At 44.8% G+C, this 20910-nt stretch overlaps 1 protein-coding gene and 1 long non-coding RNA gene across 2 annotated transcripts in view; one reads left to right on the forward strand and one right to left on the reverse strand.

The window, feature by feature from the left end:
- The window catches only part of eaf2 (ELL associated factor 2), a 43081-nt gene extending 22577 nt beyond the window's left edge, over positions 1 to 20504 (reverse strand). The window contains exons 1-3 of the mRNA XM_067986758.1: positions 20292 to 20504; positions 6224 to 6318; positions 1847 to 1983 (exon numbers count right to left, since the gene is read on the reverse strand). Coding sequence (XP_067842859.1) covers positions 1847 to 1983; positions 6224 to 6318; positions 20292 to 20394 — 335 coding nt within the window. The 5' untranslated portion in view covers positions 20395 to 20504. The remainder of the gene's footprint in view (positions 1 to 1846; positions 1984 to 6223; positions 6319 to 20291) is intronic.
- Positions 10666 to 15252, forward strand: LOC137323264 (uncharacterized). The gene is made up of 2 exons (XR_010963326.1): positions 10666 to 10772; positions 12751 to 15252. It is a non-coding gene; the product is annotated as an uncharacterized lncRNA (long non-coding RNA).
- Positions 20505 to 20910: the final 406 nt, after the last annotated feature.

The following is a 20910-nucleotide window of genomic DNA, read 5'->3' on the forward strand; positions in this document are numbered from 1 at the left end:
TGATGCCAGTTACATAGGACATCTTGCATTACCAGAAGATGAATGCAAGTTGAAAAGTGAGGAGCTGTCCAGTAAATCAGGATATAGACTGAAGGCTTTTGCTTAATAAACTTCAAATAATATCTGTATACATTAGTACAGACAGGGAACATCCTGTCTGTAATTCGGATTTGCAGACTCGAAGTGCTAGCTCCAGGTGTCATTCCTATCCAGCAACCTCAAGTCTGTGGCGCGGTGGTAATTTAGTGGCGAGGCTGATTAGGCAGAACATGGGAGGAAAACGGAGAATGCAAACGGACACTGCCCCTGTCCATAGTGGGTATGAGCATTTTGGCAGCACTTCAAATAAATACGAATACAGTGACTGCTATGTAGGCAAATGCAGCAGCCATTCTTGTGCAGCAATGCCCCACAAACAGCCATGAAATAAACGACCAGTTACTGTTTTATGTTGCTGTTGATGGAGGGATGAATGTTGGCCAGTATACTCGGACAAGTCCCTGCTCTTTTTCCCCCAAACATGCATAGGATCTTTTACATCACCTGAAGTGGCAAACAAGGCATCAGTTCACGTCTTATTTGAATGAGAGCACTTCAAACAATGCAGCACTCCCTTAGCAGTACCTGGAATGTCCGTCTAGATTGTGCACTCAGGTGGTCACGTGGCCTCAGACCCTTAAGCAAGAGCACTACCAACCAAGCCAAGCCAAGACATTTCTCTGCGATAACCAAAGGAAGGAAAATAGAGATAAAAATACCCAAAAGAAAAGCTCAAAGTTATTCTGTGCAAATACAGGTGAACAAGTACAGACCTGAGAGGCCACCTTTTCTCTATAAGCCGATTACTTGGACACTGTTCAACCCTCTATCTGCCTACATGTTGACTTTAATCATCTTAAGTTTCAATTGATAATTATAAAATTTTTATGCTCATTTGGTTGTGGGGAAAAGTATTCTTCCCATTTCAGGTATCCTCTGTCGGCCTCGAGCCCCACTGGGTTAGATAAATACATAGTAAAACTCTCTCTATTTTGCCCCAGTGTGCCTTAGCCCCAACCCCATAGGAATGAGACACCCCTACTACAAGATTTCCCTTCCATGTCTCAAACCAGCCCTCCTGTGACCGCCGAGTGAGAATGCCAATTAAAGACAAATTAGGGACAGATGCGTGATGTAGGTTCAAGCCCCCATTAGAATCATAGAGCACAGAAGGAGGCCATTCAGCCCATCGTGCCTGTGCCGGCTCTTTGAAAGAGCTTTCTAATTAGTCCCACTCCCCTGCTCTTTCCCCACAGTGCTGTAATTATTTCCTTTTCAAGTATATATCCAATTCCCTTCCGAATGTTATTATTGAATCTACTTTCAGGCCGTGCACTCCAGATCATAACTCGCTGAGTAAAAAAAAAAATTTGCCTCATCTTCCCCCTGGTTTTTTTGCCAATTATCTTAACTCTGTGTCCTCTGGTTACTGACCCTCCTGCCAGTGGAAAGAGTTTCTCCTTATTTACTCTATCAAAACCCCTCATAATATTGAGCACCTCTATTAGGTCTCCCCTTAACCTTCTCTGCTCCAAGTAGAACAATCCCAGCTTCTCCAGTCTCCCCACATAACTGAAGACCCTCATTCTACTAAATTTCCTCTCCAAGGCCTGATTAGGAATTGGATTGAGACTGACCAAACCCATTTTACACACGATTCCTTCTATCAGTCCACATTTACGGTAATGCAATTTTTTGTTTTTGTTTTAAAAAAAAAGGTAGTCGTTCGAGTCCACTGATGTACAGAAGTATGCCAGGGAGTGGGAGGGCACAAATTGCATCTACACACGCAGCACCTACCACCCACCTGGTTTTCTTCACAGTGATGTTGCTGCTGAGTTTCTCCAGTCGATATTCCCCGGTGTCGTGATTTACTATGAGAACACATTCCTTCAGGTAAGGTCTCTTTGAGCCTTTAAACACTGACATGGGTGGCGTTGAACCCTGTTTACGTTCGAAAGAAAATAAAATCAATCCCACTGGGACCAGTGTTAAGTATGTGTTGTTGTGATCTGGAATGCACTGCCCGAAAGGGTGGTGGAAGCAGATTCAGTAGTGACTTTCAAAAGGGAATTGGATATATACTTGAAAAGGAAAAATATGCAGGGCTACGGGGAAAAGAGTAGAGGAGTGGGACTAATTGGATAGCTCTTTCAACAATCCGGCACAGGCACGATGGGCCGAATGGCCTCCTTCTGTGCTCTATGATGTGCAGGTTTTCTGTGAAGTGAATTTGAACACTTGAGCTCTCCTGGTGACTGATCGACAGTTAGAATTATGACGATCGAGGCAAGAGATCAGGGTTCAGAGTCTCCCATCTTAGACATGTGTATTTCCTTCGCTAAAGGAATTCCCTTTTTCTCATCCCAACCCAAAAACCAAGGCAAAGGGCCAAGACTGGTAGAGCAGAACACCAAAACCGGAAGAGGAGGAGAAGGCAAGCCAACAAGTAGCTGGGCAACCCCAAATTATGTTTCAAAAGCCTGTTGGTTGTCGGAAGAAGGGAAGAGCTAGGTTGGAAAAGAATTCTGTAGTTTTGCAGTTCTGGGAAAGAATGAGTTAAGAGTAAGAGACAGTGCCATGAATGTTCATTTCCAGACAAAGAGGAGAAAGAGGACGGAGAATGTTATACCTGCAGTTCAGGAGAGGAAAGCTCAGAGGAACAATGACCATAGTGGAAATCTACCCTTAAAATGAAAGTCGGTATCGTCCATAATATAGCAAAAAGGTGACAAGTTTCTGGTGAGGTCATGCCAAGGGGAAACTGCACAAGCAAAGGGCCTCGTAAATGAGAAAGACAGGTTGATGTTTCAGGCAGGGCTAGAGTTACCTCTGAACAGCAGTCACTGCTATATACTCAATGCAGTGACAATTAGACCAGTTCCTGCACTTCACAACATACTTACAATGTCAACTTTCTGTGTGTGAAGCATCATAATTAAAATTAGAACATCTTTCAGTTCTAACGAAAGGTCTTCGACCTGAAACGTTAACTCTGTTTCTCTCTCCACAGATGCTGCCTCACTTGCTGAGCTTTTCCAGCATTTTCTGTTTTTATTTCAGATTTCCAGCATCCGCAGTATTTTGCTTTTTATAATTGAAATGGAATACTTTGAATATATTGACTTTATTTAATTTTTTTTAAAAGTCATTTATTTTGCTTTCTTCAGTCTGCTGGATGTCACTGCTAGAGAAAGAACATTTTTTGGCATTCAGTGTCCACACGAAGCATCAGATCCAATGAAACACGTTAGGCACGCCTGCTCTGCGCTGCCTCAACAACAGGGGTTGGGGGTGGGCAGGAAGATTTCCCCTGATCGCTTGGCATTAGCAACATTATAAGCACAGCAGGAAGAATCTCTAGGTTCACTAGTGAAATTGTCACACCCTTGCAAAAGGAAAGATTTACAATTCTAATATAAAAAGCAATCCGAGGGAATCTGCTCATTCTGTTTACAACAGCGGCAATCTGCGTTTATGTAGTGCCTTCAAGGCGCTTCACAGGAGCGATTATCAAACAAAATTTTGACACCTAGCCACATAAGGAGATATTAGGACAGGTGGCCAAAAGCTTGGTCAAAGAGGTAGGTTTTAAGGATTGTCTTAAAGGAGGAGAGCGAGGTCGAGAGGCGGAGAAGTTTAGGGTGGGAATTCCAGTGCTTAGGGCCGTCAATGATGGAGCGATGAAAATTGGGGATGCGCAAGTGGCCAGAATTGGAGGAGCGCAGAGATCTCAGAGGGTTGTAGGGCTGGAGGAGTTACAAAAATAGGGAGGGGCGAGGTCACGGAGGGATTTGAAAACAAGGATGATAATTTCCAAAATCGAGACGCTGCCGGACTAGGAGCCAATGTAGGTCAGCGAGCGCAGGGGTGATGTGAGAACGGGACAGGGCAGCAGAGTTTTGGATGACCTCAAGTTTATGGAGGGTGCAAGGTGGGAGGCCAGCCAGGAGAGCATTGGAATAGTCGAGACTAGAGGTAACGACGAAGGGGATAATCTCCGAAAGCTTGTGATTTAAAAATAAATTTGTTGGACTATAACCTGGCGTTGTAAGATTCCTTACAGAGGTAACAAAGGCATGGATGAGGATTTCCGCAGATGATGAGCACAGGCTGGAGCGGAGACGGGCGATGTTACGGAGGTGGAAGTCGGCGGTCTTGGTGATGGAGCAGATATGAGGTCAGAATCTCATCTCAGGTTCAAATAGGGCACTGAGGTTGTGAACTGTCTGAGGCTGAACCAGACAGTGGCCAGGGCTGGAGTTTGTGGCGGGGACCGAAGACAATGGCTTTGGTCTTCCCAGTATTTAGTTGGAGGAAATTTCTGCTGATGCAACGCTGGATGTCGGACAAGCAGCATGACAAATCAGAGGAAGTGGAGGGGTTGAGCGAGGTGGTGGGGAGGTGGAGCTGGGTGTCGTCAGTGTACATGTGGAATATGACATTGTGTCTTCAGATGAAGGGTGGCGAATGTAACCCCACTATTTAAAAAACAAGGGAGAGAAAACAGGGAACTACAGACTGGTTAGCCTAACATCAGCAGTAGGGAAAATGCTAGAGTCTATTATAAAGGATGTGATAACAGGACACTTGGAAAATATCAACGGGATTAGACAAAGTCAACATGGATTTATGAAAGGGAAATCATGTTTGACAAACCTACTGGAGTTTTTTTGAGGGTGTAACTGGTAGAATAGATAAGGGAGAACCAGTGGATGTGGTTTATTTGGATTTTCAGAAGGCCTTTGATAAAGTCCCATATAAGAGGTTAGTGTGCAAAATTAAAGCACATGGGATTGAGGGTAATATACTGGCATGGATTGAAAATTGGTTAACAGACAGGAAACAGAGAGTAGGAATAAATGGGTCTTTTTCGGGGTGGCAGGCAGTGACGAGTGGGGTACCGCAGGGATCAGTGCTTGGGCCCCAGCTATTCACAATATATATCAATGATTTGAATGAGGGAACCAAATGTAATATTTCCAAGTTTGCTGACGACACAAAACTAGGTGAGATCGTGAGTTGTGAGGAGGATGCAAAGAGACTTCAAGGCGATTTAGACAAGTTGAGTGAGTGGGCAAATACATGGCAGATGTAGTATAACGTGGATAAATGTGAAGTTATCCACTTCGGAAGGAAAAACAGAAAGGCAGAGTATTATTTAAATGGTGATAGATTGGGGGATGTTGATGTAGAAAGGGACCTGGGTGTCCTTGTACACCAGTCACTGAAAGCAAACATGCAGGTGCAGCAAGCAGTTAGGAAAGCAAATGGTATGTTGGCCTTCATTGCAAGAGGATTTGAGTATAGGAACAAGGATGTCTTACTGCAGTTATACAGGGCCTTGGTGAGACCACACCTGGAGTATTGTGTGCAATTTTGGTCTCCTTACCTAAGAAAGGATATACTTGCCATAGAGGGAGTGCAGCGAAGGTTCACCAGACTGATCCCTGGGATGGCAGGACTGTTGTATGAGGAGAGATTGGGTCGACTAGGCCTCTATTCACTCTAGTTTAGAAGAATGAGAGGGGATCTCATTGAAACATATAAAATTCTGACAGGGCTGGACAGACTAGATGCAGGGAGGATATTTCCTCTGGCTGGGGGTTCCAGAACGAGTGGTCCCAGTCTCAGGATACGGGGTAGGACGTTTAGGACTGAGATGAGGAGAAATTTCTTCACTCAGAGGGTGGTGAACCTTTGGAATTCTCTACCACAGAAGGCTGTGGAGGCCAAGTCACTGAATATATTTAAGAAGGAGCTAGATAGATTTCTAGACACAAAAGGCGTCAAGGGGCATGGGGAAGAGAGCGGGAATATGGTATTGAGATAGAGGATCAGCCATGATCATATTGAATGGCCTACTCCTGCTCCTGCTCCTATTTTCTATGTTTCTCTAATGATGTCACCGAGGACCAACATGTAGATGCGAAATAGGAGGGACGCCAAGGATCGATCCTTGGGGGGAACTCCAGAGATAATGGTGCGGGAGCAGGAAGAGATGACACTACCAGGAACTCAAGTCATCAGAAAAAGAGGAGACTCTTATCTCATTAGTCTGGGATGGATTTGAACCTGGGCTCCAGCAGTGCTACCTCCTGTCCTCACTTAGTCCCCTAATTATTTACATTTAATAATAAATAAAAAGGGATACGCCAAAGCCAGGATCAGTTTATGTTCTTACCTCTATGTTTGGCAAGGTGATTGTGATTTGTTCCCCTTTACCTACTTCGAGATCTCCTTCACATGCCGTGTCGATGGACGCTGGTTTGAAATCATCTGGAAAGGAAGAGCAAGCATCATTTCGCAATGATCAGACCCTTGTCAAGACTGTACCCCTTCTGTATAATAAATGGCTCAGTAAGCGAAATGCATTGGCTGCCTAGCATGATACAAAGCCATGCAGACCAGGAAGAATCCAAGTACGACGCCCGGACGACGTTAAAAAAAAGTTAGCCGATCTCACTGGTTGACGTAACTTACGTTAGGATACGGGCAGCAGAGTTTTGGATGAGCTCAAGTTTACTGAGGACACAAGATGGGAGGCCGGCTGGAGAGCATTGGTATGATCAGGTGTAGGAGGTAATAAAAAGGCACGGATGAGGGTTTCAGCAGCAGATGAGCTGAGCTGAGCTGAGGCAGGGGCAGGGGCAGAGATGGGTAATGTTATGGAGGTGGAAGTAGGCAGTCTTGGTGATGGAGGGGATTATGGGGGTCAGAAACTCAGCTCAGGGTCAAACCAGACTTGGCCGTGACCTCCCACCTTCCCAAGCTGCTGACACTTGCTGCCTGGGCTCAAGTGAAGGACGGTCGCCTGGGTCAAGAGCTGCTGGTGCTTTTAGGAGGGAGATTTAGAAAAGGAGGGGGGTGGAATTGCTGTTGGAGGGGGACCCTGAGCTGGTGAACATCTTTGTTTCAGATGGATTTAGCTTCTCTCACACATTTCCATCGTCAAAGCAACAGTTTCCAAGAAAAAAAAATGGATGGAATTGAGGAATTTAATTCCCTTATTAATTTTATTCTCCTCCCGACGGTACCATATCCTTGGAATACGGTTCCGTAGGCACAGCCCTACTTCCAATACTTCACCAGAAAATGAAAGACGAGATATTGGGACCATTTCCACTGAAGCACAGAAGAGGGCGATCTAATGGAGGTGTTGAAGAAGAGTAAAGGATTTGACAGGGTAGATAGAGAGAAACTATTTCCTTTGGTGGGAGAGTACAGAACAAGGGGGCTGTTCAGCGGTGACGTCAGGAAGCATTTCTTCACACAGAGGGTAGTGGAAATCTGGAACTCTTCCCTTCGACCCCGCGCGCGCCCTCCACCCACCCAAAAAAAGCTGTTGACGCTGGGGGTCAATTGAAAATTTCTAAACTGAGATTGATAGAGTTTTTTCAGGCAAGGGTATTGTAATCTTTCTATGATTCTAGCACGGAAGGAGGCCATTCAGCCCACTGAGTCCGCACCGGCTCTATGCAAGAGCAATCCAGCTAGTCCCACTCCCCCGCCCTATCCCCCTAGCCCTGCAAGTACTTATCCAATTCCCTTTTGAAGGCCATGATTGAATCTGCCTCCATCACTCCCTCGGGCAGTGCATTCCAGATCCTAACCACTCGCTGTGTTAAAGTTTTTCCTCATGTCACCTTTGGTTCTTTTGCCAATCACCTTAAATCTATGTCCTTAACCCTTCCGCCAATGGGAACAGTTTCTCCATCTATTCTGTCTAGATCCTTCAGGATTTTGAATACCTCCATCAAATCTCCTCGCAACCGTCTCTGTTCCAAGGAGAATAATCCCAGCTTCTCCAGTCTATCCATGTAACTGAAGTCCCTCATCCATGGAATCATTCTAGTAAATCTCTTCTGCACCCTCTTTAATGCCTTCACATCTTTCCTAAAGTGCGGTGCCCAGAACTGGACACAATACTCCAGTTGTGGCCGAACCAGTGTTTTATAAAAGGTGCATCGTGACTTCCATACTTTTGTACTCTATGCCTCTATTTATAAAGCCCAGGATCCTGTATGCTTTCTTTAAACCGCTTTCTCAACCTGCCCTGCCAACTTCAACGACTTGTGCACATATACCTCCAGATCTCTGTCCCTGTACCCCTTTTAGAGTTGTGCCCTCTAGTTTATATTGCCTCTCCTCGTTCTTCCTACCGAAATGAATCACTTCACATTTTTCTGCGTTAAATTTCATCTGCCCATGCCACCAGCCTGTCTATATCCTCTTGGAGTCTATCACTATCCTCCTCACTGTTTACTACCCTTCCAAGTTTTGTCTCATTTGCTAATTTTGAAATTGTGGCCGACACACCCAAGTCCAAGTCATTAATATATATCTAGAAAAGCAGTGGTCCCAGCACTGACCCCTGGGGAACACCACTGTACACCTCCCTCCAGTCCGAAAAACAACCGGTCACCACTACTCTCTGTTTCCTGTCCCTTGGCCAATTCTGGATCCACGTTGCTACCGCCCTCTTTATTCCATGGGCCGCAAGGTTACAGAACCAAGGCGGGTAGATGAAGATACAGATCAGCCATTATCTAATTGAATGGCAGAACAGGCTTGAGGGGCTGAATGGCCTCCTCCTGTTCCTATAAGACTAAAGAGGATTTAATAGAGGTTTTTAAAATTATGAAGAGTTTTGATACAGTGAATGGGGGGGGGCAGTGGGAAGGGGAGAAATAGTCTGTTTCCTCTGGTTGGGGAAGTCAGTGATGATGATGATCAGAATCCCTACGTGGTCAGTTTTCAGTAAAATATTAAAATGCCTACGTGGCAAAGAAGCAGAATGCAAAATGGTTAGAAAGGGTTAATTAGTTAGTAACTGAGATTGGTACAGGTGGCCTGGCCTCCTGCTGGGCCATATGTTTGCATAGTCAGCAGGTTTGCATTGTCTTATCAACGTAGAGTCTTTGATGTGATTCAAGGACTGGTCTGAATGTCTCCATGTTTATGGCAGATCAATATAGGTAACGAGCTTAGCCAAAGTTGAAAGACATTCCAAGTTGGGAGATAAGGAACAGAAGGAACAGGAAAGAACATTCCAGGTTGGAAGGTGAGGAAGCATCCCCTTTGATGTCTAACAGCAGCATGATCAGCACATGGACGATCTATGATTGGCCGGCAATGATGTAACCTCGCATGGCAACCTATGCCCGGCTTATGAATGGTGTTGACCCTCGTTAAGTATGTTCCAACCCCTATTGATCTGTATAAAAACGTGTGGATTTCTGTATGTTTCTTGTTCTTGCTCTGCCAGCATAGAGGGACTCTATCAGGAGTCCAAATCAATGCTGCAGACTAAGAACCCTGCTATTAAAGTTGTGTTGAACTTTAAAATGTATTCGACTCAGTTTTTACTGAACCAGACTGAGGGGAAAGAATCCGGATCGTCATTTGGTGGCCCGTACGGGGATCTTAACGGTCGTTCACCGAGAGTTCGCGGAGTGAGAGGCGGATTGTCTCAGACACGGAGGAAGGAAATGGCGCCCCGATGTAAGTAGTCTTAATTTACTACATCGGTTTTCCTCCAATCCGTCAGTCTGACGACGAATCGTCCAATCGCTAACACTCGTGTGGCGTCCTTACAAGATTCAGGTCAGTTTGGCGAATACACAGAAATAGCAGGAAGAGGTCAGTGGTCGAATATCACTGAGGGTCAGCTCCGGCTGAGGGTCAGCATACGTACTGAGGGAATAACTTGTAAGCGGTAGGTCAGTGGTTAATATCACTGAGGGTAGTCAGGGTTTAAGTTCCTGGTCATTGGATATAAACAGGAACTAGTGATCAAAATATCACTGAGTCAGGGTTCGAATTCCTGGTGATTGGGTATAAACAGGAACTTCGAGTCCCTGGGGATTGGGTATGAACGGGAACTGATTGCTTGTGCTGATCGACTACAGAAGGAAGTGCCTGTCTCAACGCACAGCCTTAGACCGGTTGTTAAGAGGGGAAATCCCCCACGCGAAGCTCAGGACCCTGAAGTGGGCGTAGGGACCAAGGGCACTTAGGATTGTGAGGCACAAGCATCAGTACCATCCTCAAATTCTGTAATAAGCAACTGAGTGGCGATAATACGGTTGTGTTGACTAGTTGAATAAGAATAAAAGACTGGGGAATGATCAATGGCCATTGGGAGGAACTAAAAACTTAGATGCCGCCAAAAAGGCTCAGGAATTAATTTGGAAAAATAACAGAGGTACCACAGCCAAAGAACTAATTGCTTTATGGAGACAGTACTGTAAAAAAAAAATGGATAGAATTAAGTGACTAGACAAATGTTTAAAAGACAGAGACCCGAAAAAGAAAGGTTTTGTTGTTTAAGTGTACTGTCCCTTTAAAAAGCCTGTCTTGATCAGTGTTTTTTTTGTCGGTGTTGTGGGCCACACCCCCTTCTTACTGTGTCTTCCGTGTTTTCTTCCTTTGTGTAATGTATCTGTCTTGTCGTGTGTTTAATTCTGATACTGCTGAATTAAAATTGGAGTTATTGAGGTTAAGTGACCTATTAAATTCTGGTTCTTATAAAGTGTGGGCATGTTAAATTCCAGACATGGGATCTTCAAAAAATTGGCATTTTGAATGTTTATTTTGTGACTGGCTGTAGTTTAAAAAGAGGTTAAAAATTAACGGGATAGATTAAAAAAAACTATCTGGTATCACTGTGATAGGAAAAGTCGGAAAGCTGGAACAGCTTGGAGCGTTGATTGTAATCACATCCACTAAAAGTATGTGAAAAAAGTGTGCAAAAATATAGTATAAAGCAATCCACAAATGTGAGAAGTAAAAAAATCAGTCAAACCTGTGTGAAGAGAAATTTTGAAGGTGGAAACTTAATCTCAAAGGGAGAAGGATCAAGTTACTCCTACCACAAGAGCAAGTTAATATTAACCCCTTCCATCCCAAGAAGCCAGACTGTCATGCCAAGAGCAGTTCAAATAGATAGAAATGACCCAGTCGGTTGAGAACTGTCTGAGGCTTGCCCAGAACACAGGTGAACATGAGGTATAGGTTATATTAGTAAAATTGTCCCAATCACTCGGAAATGCCAAAGGCTACAATTGACTGAGATATAAGTTTTCACGCTACAGTGAAAAATTGATAAAGGAATGTAAAACAAATCATATGAAAAGGAAGCATAGGTTAGACAATTGGCTGCTAATGATATCTGCTTGTGGTTACATCTTGAAAACACAGATTAGGACTTGGAGTTAGAAATTCCAATCTGCAGCCCTGCGTACATCTGTATGTGGGAGAGACAGTGTTTATTTCAGACAGGCTGCGTGCTTCAGAGAGCGAGCGAGAGAGGGACTAGGCAATTTCTCTCTCCTGTTTTGTTTTCTGAATTTGTTTTGGGTAAAGGGATTATTCCTTTGGATAAATAAATAATAAATGAAGATTTGACAAATTAATCACTTGGGCTCTCAAGAAGAGCCGCAATGGATTTTCTGTGTTTCTTTTAAAACAGGTGACCCTGGGTTTTTTTTGGGACCACGTGAGTGTTGATGGTGCAGGATTACCAAGAGTAGTTACAAAGTTACGGTGCAACCTTTGCTGGAGAAATTTGGTGCAGGAAACGATCCAGTGGTGTTAAAGATTTAAGACTTTAGCTGCAGACATCAGCGGATACCAAATGTCACAGCGCGGTGATATCAACCTGATTCTCTTATTTTTAAAACATTTTGATTTATTTTGTTTTAACCTATTTATTGTCTTCTGAGACAGAGTGCTCGAGGTGGGGAGATATGGGAGTTGCATCCAAAAGTAATTACGAGTACTTCATCTCTACTATAAAACCACAAAGCCTGGACATAATTTGTTTCTGAAATTGGAATTGATAAGAAAAATTTATATAAGTTGCTATTTAAGCCCTCGAGAAAGGAAAAAATTTACTTGTAATTTAAGGGGATAATCAAATTATATTTTAAAATAAAGGAAGTCCAGTCTAAATGGTTCCTATTGAATGCTGTGTATCAAAGAAGAATTCTTTGAGAGGGAAGAGAATTTTACATTGACAAGTCCTGTCAGTCCAACAATACTGCTCTTAAGTTGGGATAATTGTGAAATGATAGAAGGGACTCGGGCACAATGTAGTGGGATATTTTGGGAAATGAAAAGCGGTTCAAGAAAAATTACGCAAGATTAATAAATTTTGGGATATTGGACCGGACTGTAAATATTGTATCGGACAGTAACATTCCTCCAGGGCTCATGATAGGTAATATAATGGGTTATGTAAAATTGGATGAGAGGAAGGGATTGAGAATTAAAGTAAGAAACAGAGAAATTACACCAAATGGGAATTTCTCTAAAGTCATTGAATTGGGCATGATTAAAAAATCAATCTGGCATAAATATACAATCGAGTGGAAGTCAGGAAAGTGTAGTTGAGAATAGTAAATTGATAGCTTTCTCGTGGAGATATTTGTGTCCTTGCCTATAATGAATAATGAGAAAACTACACTCAATAGCCTGGCCACTACCCTGACATCGGGACCATGCAGGGGGAGATAAGCACTCTAGACACCCCTGATCTTTTTGATAAGATAACCTGAAAACCTAAGAATGGCTACAGTGGACATAAAAGATACAAATGTATGTTGCCATCATCTGAAACGGAGATCAGGATGAAGAACATGATTACAAAGGCCTATGGCCTGGTGAGCTATTGCAATCACTCTTTAAACAAACCAGTTGCTTTTACAGGACTGAATCCTACAGGACATATGATGTGTGCCATGGAAAATGTTCGGAAATACCATGAGGAAGAAGAGACTGGCCAGCAGAAAGTTAATATCCAAGAACACTAAGCTCATTCCTATGAGATGCTGCTAGTATGCGGAGATACATGAAGAAGATACAGTGAAGAATGAGTCTCAGACAGGCTCAGTTACTTGACAACAGCACAACAGGAAAGTGGTTAATGTGGTCCAGGCGAGTGAGAAATCCTTTTAAACAAGGCACTGACACATGGTCCATAGAGAAACCAACTAATTAATGAAACAGTCAGGAAACACTGGTATCAATCAAAAGGACTGAAATTAAAGTAAAGAGGGACACAGTAATTTGGATTTCCAAAATTCAGGGTTAGGTTCCCATCAGTTAACAATAAAATTGGGAGAAACAATATTTAGAAGATATCCGCACGATGGATACAAAATTACAAGGTTATGAGGGGCCCAGATAAAGTAGACAGGAAGTACCTGTTTCCCCTAGCAGGGGGTTCAAGAACTAGAGGACGCAGATTTAAGCTGATTGGCTGGAACAAAATTAAAGGGATGTGTTACTAGACATGCTGTCACTGTGTGTCCACATAGTGTTGGACACAGCCTAGAAGCACAGTGTGGGTTTAATAATACCGGTACCAATCGGGATATTAACTGTACCATGGAGGCCCTAGAGGCGGATCTAAAACCCACTCAAGTGGCATATGACGGAGAGGGCGAATATTGTGTGACAACTAATTTGAAAACGTTTAAATATGCCAATCTAACTTGTGATATTTTAAGTCCAGAATTCTACTCCATTTCTGAAGTCCTGGTTCGGATTGGACCCGAGGAACTGGTAGAGATACACCGGCATAACCTCACCACCTTACAAGTTTCTGAGAATGTCAGAAAGGACTTAAAAGCATATCAGGACACATTTGAGTATCTGACACCCCTGTTGCCTAAATACTTGAAAGCATTGTGAATGGAGATACGCCTCTCCCAGAAGGTTTTTTATAACCTACAACAGGACAATAACAACATTAAGCATGACATTGACCAAATTAAAGTCACCACCTGGTGAAATGACCTCTGGAATTTGGGACTGAATATACAGATCCATCTTTGGATTAGATTAATTTCATATGTATTAGTCGTAGTGCAGTTTGTTGTAATGTGCTTCTTGATTTTCATTGCATGTAATAAATGTAAGCAGAGGATGAAGGGTTTGGCAAAGATAGTAAAACAGAGCCTGGGTGAGAATGTCCCCATTGTCTCTGTGGTTTCAACTAAGAACACATCTTAATGGTATCAGGAGTAGCACCCGCTGGGGTAAGGTGCATATAAAAGGGAAGACAATTATAGTTTGATAGGATTATCAGATGCTCTGCCTCTCTTCCACCCGGACTGGTGGCCAACACGAAGGGAACCTGGTTAAGATGAGGTACAGCATCTAACGGGATATTGTAGGGAGAATTTGGATTAAGGGATATAATGGGGAGGGCACCAATTCACAGGTGTAAAATGGTCTGAAAGGTACCATTCAGTCTAGTTAGGCTGGAAACAAAATATAAAGCACCATAGGATATTTGACTATGTTAGCCTTTTCAAACTAACATGAATAGGTTTAGCTGACCAAGGACATTCGCAGCTTACTTGAGAGATGTTTAGAAGGAGTCTGTTCCTGAGAACAGATAAGAGTACAAAGGCGTATTGATGAAACATGTCTGTGTTCTATTGGGACTTCTCTAGTTCAAGGGCTAGTCATATTCATTGTTATAATTCTTATAGTTTATTGCTTACTTAAATGTTGCTGCGCTGCAGAATCTGCAGAACCAGTGAGCACCGTAATAATTGGTTATCATGAAATGATAAAAGGGGGGAATGAGAATCCCTACGTGGTCAGTTTTCAGTAAAATATTAAAATGCCTACATGGCAAAGAAGCAGAATACAAAATGGTTAGAAAGGGTTAATTAGTTAGTAACTGAGATTGGTACAGGTGGCCTGGCCTCCTGCTGGGCCATATATTTGCATAGTCAGCAGGTTTGCATTGTCTTATCAATGTAGAGTCTTTGATGTGATTCAAGGACTGGTCTGAATGTCTCCATGTTTATGGCAGATCAATATAGGTAACGAGCTTAGCCAAAGTTGAAAGACATTCCAAGTTGGGAGATAAGGAACAGAAGGAACAGGAAAGAACATTCCAGGTTGGAAGGTGAGGAAGTATCCCCTTTGATGTCTAACAGCAGCATGATCAGCACATGGACGATCTATGATTGGCCGGCAATGATGTAACCTCGCATGGCAACCTATGCCCGGCTTATGATTGGTGTTGACCCTCGTTAAGTATGTTCCAACCCCTATTGATCTGTATAAAAACGTGTGGATTTCTGTATGTTTCTTGTTCTTGCTCTGCCAGCATAGAGGGACTCTATCAGGAGTCCAAATCAATGCTGCAGACTAAGAACCCTGCTATTAAAGTTGTGTTGAACTTTAAAATGTATTCGACTCAGTTTTTACTGAACCAGACTGAGGGGAAAGAATCCGGATCGTCAATGAGGTGGTCACTAATAGAGTAGGGGAGGAGGTGGGGAAAAGGTTAGGAGAAATATCTTTACCCAGAGGGTCGTGGGGCATGCAATGCTTTGCCATAGGCAGAGACTACTGCATCTTTTAAAAGGAAACCTGGATAAATATTTAAGGAAGATGCAGGGCTTTGGAGAGAGAGAGAGAGAGAGAGAGCGGGGCAGTGGGATTAGTTTTGAATTTCTCTAGCAAAGAGCTGACACAGACACAGTGGGCCAAATGACCTCTTTATGTGCAGTACATTTCTGCGGTTCTAACCAAGTGGTCGTTATTTGCTGTGAGCCTTGACACTGAACATCAGCAGGCTATTTAGGCAGGGAGGCATTACAAACAAGCCTGGTCCTATCCTCAGCCAACATCCACACACAAGCACTCCCAGAATGGCAACAGGAGCCCGATGTGATTTTCTCCCTCCCAAACAGAGGAGGTGACTTACAGCCGACAGCTGCTCCCATTCACCTCTACCCAAGCAGGGGTCAGCTAATTCAGCACGGACTGAGGATTGCATCGGGGAGCTTGCTGGAATGTGTAGTTTGGCTACTCACTGCGTAAACTCCCCATCATCTGGGGGAATCAAAAACATTTTTAAGCTTCAACTAGACTCTGCCTGAAATCCTGACGATTTCTGCAGTAATAGTTTCTTCAAGGGTTCCGTCACTAGGTGTCACAAGAGCTCAACGTATAAGAATTACACAGTAAACCACCACCTTCCAGAGGCAGGCAACTGGTACTGCCACTGGCTGTCTAATTGCCCAGCGAAGTTCATTCAGAAGGAAATCAAGGAGGATGCAAACTAACAGCAGAGCCAGGTCTAAACCTGGACCATCATTTTTTTAAATGTAAAAAGCAGAGAACAAGGAGCAATCCAATGTCCGAGGAGGAGAAGGTGCAAGTTGGGCGTAGGGCTGGAGCAGATTGCACAGATATAGAGGCTACGGGGAGGGAGGGGTGGGGATTTGAACATAAGGACTTTGAAGGGAATTAGATAGTCGCTCGATGAAAGAATATTAAATGTTATGGGGAGCAAACAGGAGGGCGGGATTAGACTATGCGGCACATTTGAGGAAAAACACAAGCTTGATGTGCCAAAACGCTGTGTTTCTGTGCTGTTGCATTCTGCAATTCTACGCTCAAATCAACTTCACGAGCTATCGGCCCTTGTTGCTCCACCTCGCTGTTGTGTCGTGCAACAACACACGCACCTTTGCTAAGTTTCAGTTCACACTTTAAGTTCACTTGTCCATTCAGTTTACATTTCTAAGCAGTAGGGAAAGCCTTGAACCATTCTGAATTTCCACATTTGATGGCTGCGTTTAAGGTACTCATCAACAAACACTACTTTGATGTTGGTACATGGAACGATTGTGGATTATGATGAGAAGCTCTCAGTTATTTTGGTGTCAGCAGTGGCTCAGTTGGTAGCACTCTCGCCTCAGAGTCTGAAGGTTGCGGGTTCAAGTCCCACTCCAGGGATTTGAGCACAAAAATCGAGGCTGACACTCCTAGTGCAGCACTGAAGGAGTGCTGCACTGAAGGAGTGCTGCACTGAAGGAGTGCAGCACTGAAGGAGTGCTGCACTGAAGGAGTGCTGCACTGAAGGAGTGCAGCACTGAAGGAGTGCAGCACTGAAGGAGTGCAGCACTGAAGGAGTGCAGCACTGAAGGAGTGCAGCACTGAGGAAGTGCAGCACTGAAGGAGTGCAGCACTGAAGGAGTGCAGCACTGAAGGAGTGCAGCACTGAAGGAGTGCAGCACTGAAGGAGTGCAGCACTGAAGGAGTGCAGCACTGAAGGAGTGCAGCACTGAAGGAGTGCAGCACTGAAGGAGTGCAGCACTGAAGGAGTGCTGCACTGAAGGAGTGCAGCACTGAAGGAGTGCTGCACTGAAGGAGTGCTGCACTGAAGGAGTGCTGCACTGAAGGAGTGCAGCACTGAAGGAGTGCAGCACTGAAGGAGTGCTGCACTGAAGGAGTGCTGCACTGAAGGAGTGCAGCACTGAAGGAGTGCTGCACTGAAGGAGTGCTGCACTGAAGGAGTGCAGCACTGAAGGAGTGCAGCACTGAAGGAGTGCAGCACTGAAGGAGTGCTGCACTGAAGGAGTGCAGCACTGAAGGAGTGCAGCACTGAAGGAGTGCTGCACTGAAGGAGTGCTGCACTGAAGGAGTGCAGCACTGAAGGAGTGCTGCACTGAAGGAGTGCTGCACTGAAGGAGTGCTGCACTGAAGGAGTGCTGCACTGAAGGAGTGCTGCACTGAAGGAGTGCTGCACTGAAGGAGTGCTGCACTGAAGGAGTGCTGCACTGAAGGAGTGCTGCACTGAAGGAGTGCTGCACTGAAGGAGTGCTGCACTGAAGGAGTGCAGCACAGTTGGAGGTGCCGTCTTTTGGATGAGATGTTAAAGCGAGGCCCCGGTCTACCCTCTCAGGTGGGACTATTCAAAGAAGAGCTGGGGAGTTTTCCCTGGTGCTTTGGCCAATATTTATCTTGCCGTGCGCAAATTGGCTGCGGTGTTTCCTACGTTACAACAGTGACTACATTTCAAAAATATTTCATTAGCTGTAAAGTTTTTTGGGACATCCTGAGGTCATGAAAGGCACGATTATAAATGCAAGACTTTCTTTCTATTATCCTGGCAATCCTCAATTTTCTACGTACAAAAGTACCCACCCTTGCTGCTGGACTCTAGACTGAAATCTACAGCAGTAAATAAGCCCAGCCAGCCAGCCACCCTGCGAGCAGTGTTTTCTGAAACTACCTCTTATGCAGTTCGCCTGCCCCCAAGAGATCAATTCTACACACTGACCCTCACCAGAGATGTCACATACGTGAGTCAGTCCAGAGCTTTCGCTGGCTGCGGGCTGGGGGGTCACAGACTGGCTCAGGGTCCAATGGCCACACTCACTTTCTGGAGGAGGCACCTCATTACTACCCAGTACAACCCCCACCTCCCCACTACCCCATTCAGCAAGACAGGAAGTCAGTTTAAAACAATCCACTAGAGCAAAAGCAGTTTCCGCCACTGGAATCTTACAGCACAGAAGGAGGCCATTCGGCCCATCGTGCCTGTGCTGGTTCTTTGTAAGAGCTGTCCAATTTAGTCTCACACCCCATCTTTTCCCCCATAACCCTGCAAATTAGTCCTCTTCAAGTACATGTCCAATTGCCTTTTGAAAGTTCCTATGGAATCGGCTTTCAGGTAGCGCGTTTCCAGATCTTAACAACACTGTGAAAAAATTTCTCCTCATTTCCCCTCTAGTTCTTTTGCCAATTATTTTAAATCTATAACCTCTGGTTACCGATCCATCTGCCAGAGGAAACAGTTTCTTGCCACTCGTTCTATCAAAACCCCTCATAATTCTGAGTACCTCTATTAGGTCTTCCCTTACCCTGCTCTGCTCTAAGGAGAACAATCCCAGATTCTCCTACCTCTCCACATAACTGAACACATATTTGTTAGTATACTGGATACGTGATCACCAGACTGCCTGTAGCAGTACATGGACACTTGTCCTGGAAGTCCAACCATCAGGGTCACTACTTTTAAGTGCCCATTAGCTCCTCCACCGCTGAATTAGATGAATTGTTCCATTTACCATTGGACTTATACTTTAGAAGGGGGCGGGAGCAAGCCGGATTAATTTTATGCATCATTTTCAGCATACTGGATACTTCTAGTTGAATTACAAGATGGTAACTACCTGAGGCAACAAGATGACGTTAGCCACAAATCAATCCTGTAATTGCCTGACACCCAGCAAGCATTTTCTAAAAGGGTACACTGAACAGCAAACTATCAGGAGCAGGAACCCTGGCTGTTTTTTCACTTCCCAAACCCTGGGCACTGAGCCTAACTACAATACCATTTTGGCTGCTCCAGCTGAGATTAGCTAATTGAGCAGAGGCAAAGATCAAGCTCCAAACTATGCTGGTCTGTATATAGCTCAGTCCCATTAGATTTATCTACTGAGCAATCAAATAGCGCACGTACAGCAAGCATTTTAGTTACTCAACTAATACTTAAAGCAAACACAAAATTCAATAAAGAACCATGAGATATGAATCTCACAGCCAATATAGAAAGTTGAAATCTCCTTGCTCTCCTCTCCTTATGTCACCTTCCTTCTGCTCCTCTTTCCTCCATTACTTCTACTCCAAGTCCTTCTTCTTCTACATTCCTTCTACTTACCTCCATCCGATCTCATCCTCCCTCTTCTACTTTCCTCCTCATCCTCTAGTCCTCCTCCCCCTTCTACTTCCCTCCTCTCCTCATGTTTTCCTTCTTCCCTTCTCCATCCAAGTCCTTATCCTCAATCCCTCTTCATCAGAGTCATTTTCCTTCTTCTCCATTCTTCCTCTCATCCAAGTCCTTCTCCCTCTTCTACTTTCCTTCTTCTCCTGTCCTCCACCTGCCTCTCTCCCCATTCCTCTTCTTCATCCAAGTCCTTTCCCCATTCCTCATCATCCAAATCCTTCTCTTCTTCATTCCTCCTCCTCCTGTTTCTTTCCCTTCACCATTCCTCATCCAAATGCATCTTCCTTCTTCCCCTTCTCTAGTCCTCCTCTCCCCCTCCTCCTCCTCCTGTTTCTTTCCCTTCACCATTCCTCATCCAAATGCATCTTCCTTCTTCCCCTTCTCTAGTCCTCCTCTCCCCCTCCTCCTCCTCCTGTTTCTTGCCCTTCACCATTCCTCATCCAAATCAATCTTCCTTCTTCCCCTTCTCTAGTCCTCCTCTCCCCCCCCCCCCCTTCACCATTCCTCATCCAAATCAATCTTCCTTCTTCCCCTTCTCTAGTCCTCCTCTCCAGTTCTCCAAGTCCTCCTCCTCCTCCTTTCCATCTCCACTCCTGCTCCCCGGCATTTCCCTCTTCCCGCGCCTAGGGGGCGCAGTAGCGGCGCGCTCCTCAAAATCCCCCCACCCCCAGTAGCAGCGGCGGCGGGGTAAACTCCCACTTACATCTGATGGTGTGGAAGCCGCACTTCGGCTGTCTGTCAAAGCTGCCGCCCAACTTTAAAACGTGTTCCTTATTGTCAAACTGAGAGAGAGCTCCTCCATTCATCCTAAGCCCCTTCTTCCCCCTCAGTCCCGGCACTTGTCAGCTGGTGGACGGTTTAACCCTCTCGGGCGCTGCTGCCACCAAAACTTCACGGCTCAAAGGGGAGGGAGGGACAAAGACACCGGCCCCCCCGCCCCCTTTGCCGGCTCTGATTGGCGGATATCCATGATTGACGCGCGATGCGGGCCGCGGCCTGGGGACCGGTTCTCGCTTCTGATTGGTCCGCCTCCACGTCAATCAGGTCACGATTGTCAGGCTGGGCTCCACGTTTGGCCCCGCCTCTTTGACGTCACGGTGACGTCCCGAAGAGGCCGGCACCACCAACACGTGACCACAGTGCGCGCGCGCGGCGGGGGGCCGTCCCTCAAATAATAAGTTTAATGTTTAAAAAGAAAAAAAAAATTGCATCTATATAATAACTTACACGACTTCAGGACGTCCCAAAGTGCTTTACAGTCAATTAAATACTTTTTGAAATGTAAGCCACTGTTGTAGGAAAGGTGGCAGCCAATTTGCGCA

The sequence above is a fragment of the Heptranchias perlo genome, chromosome 7, assembly GCF_035084215.1.
Source record: "Heptranchias perlo isolate sHepPer1 chromosome 7, sHepPer1.hap1, whole genome shotgun sequence".
Classification (NCBI taxonomy): domain Eukaryota; kingdom Metazoa; phylum Chordata; class Chondrichthyes; order Hexanchiformes; family Hexanchidae; genus Heptranchias; species Heptranchias perlo.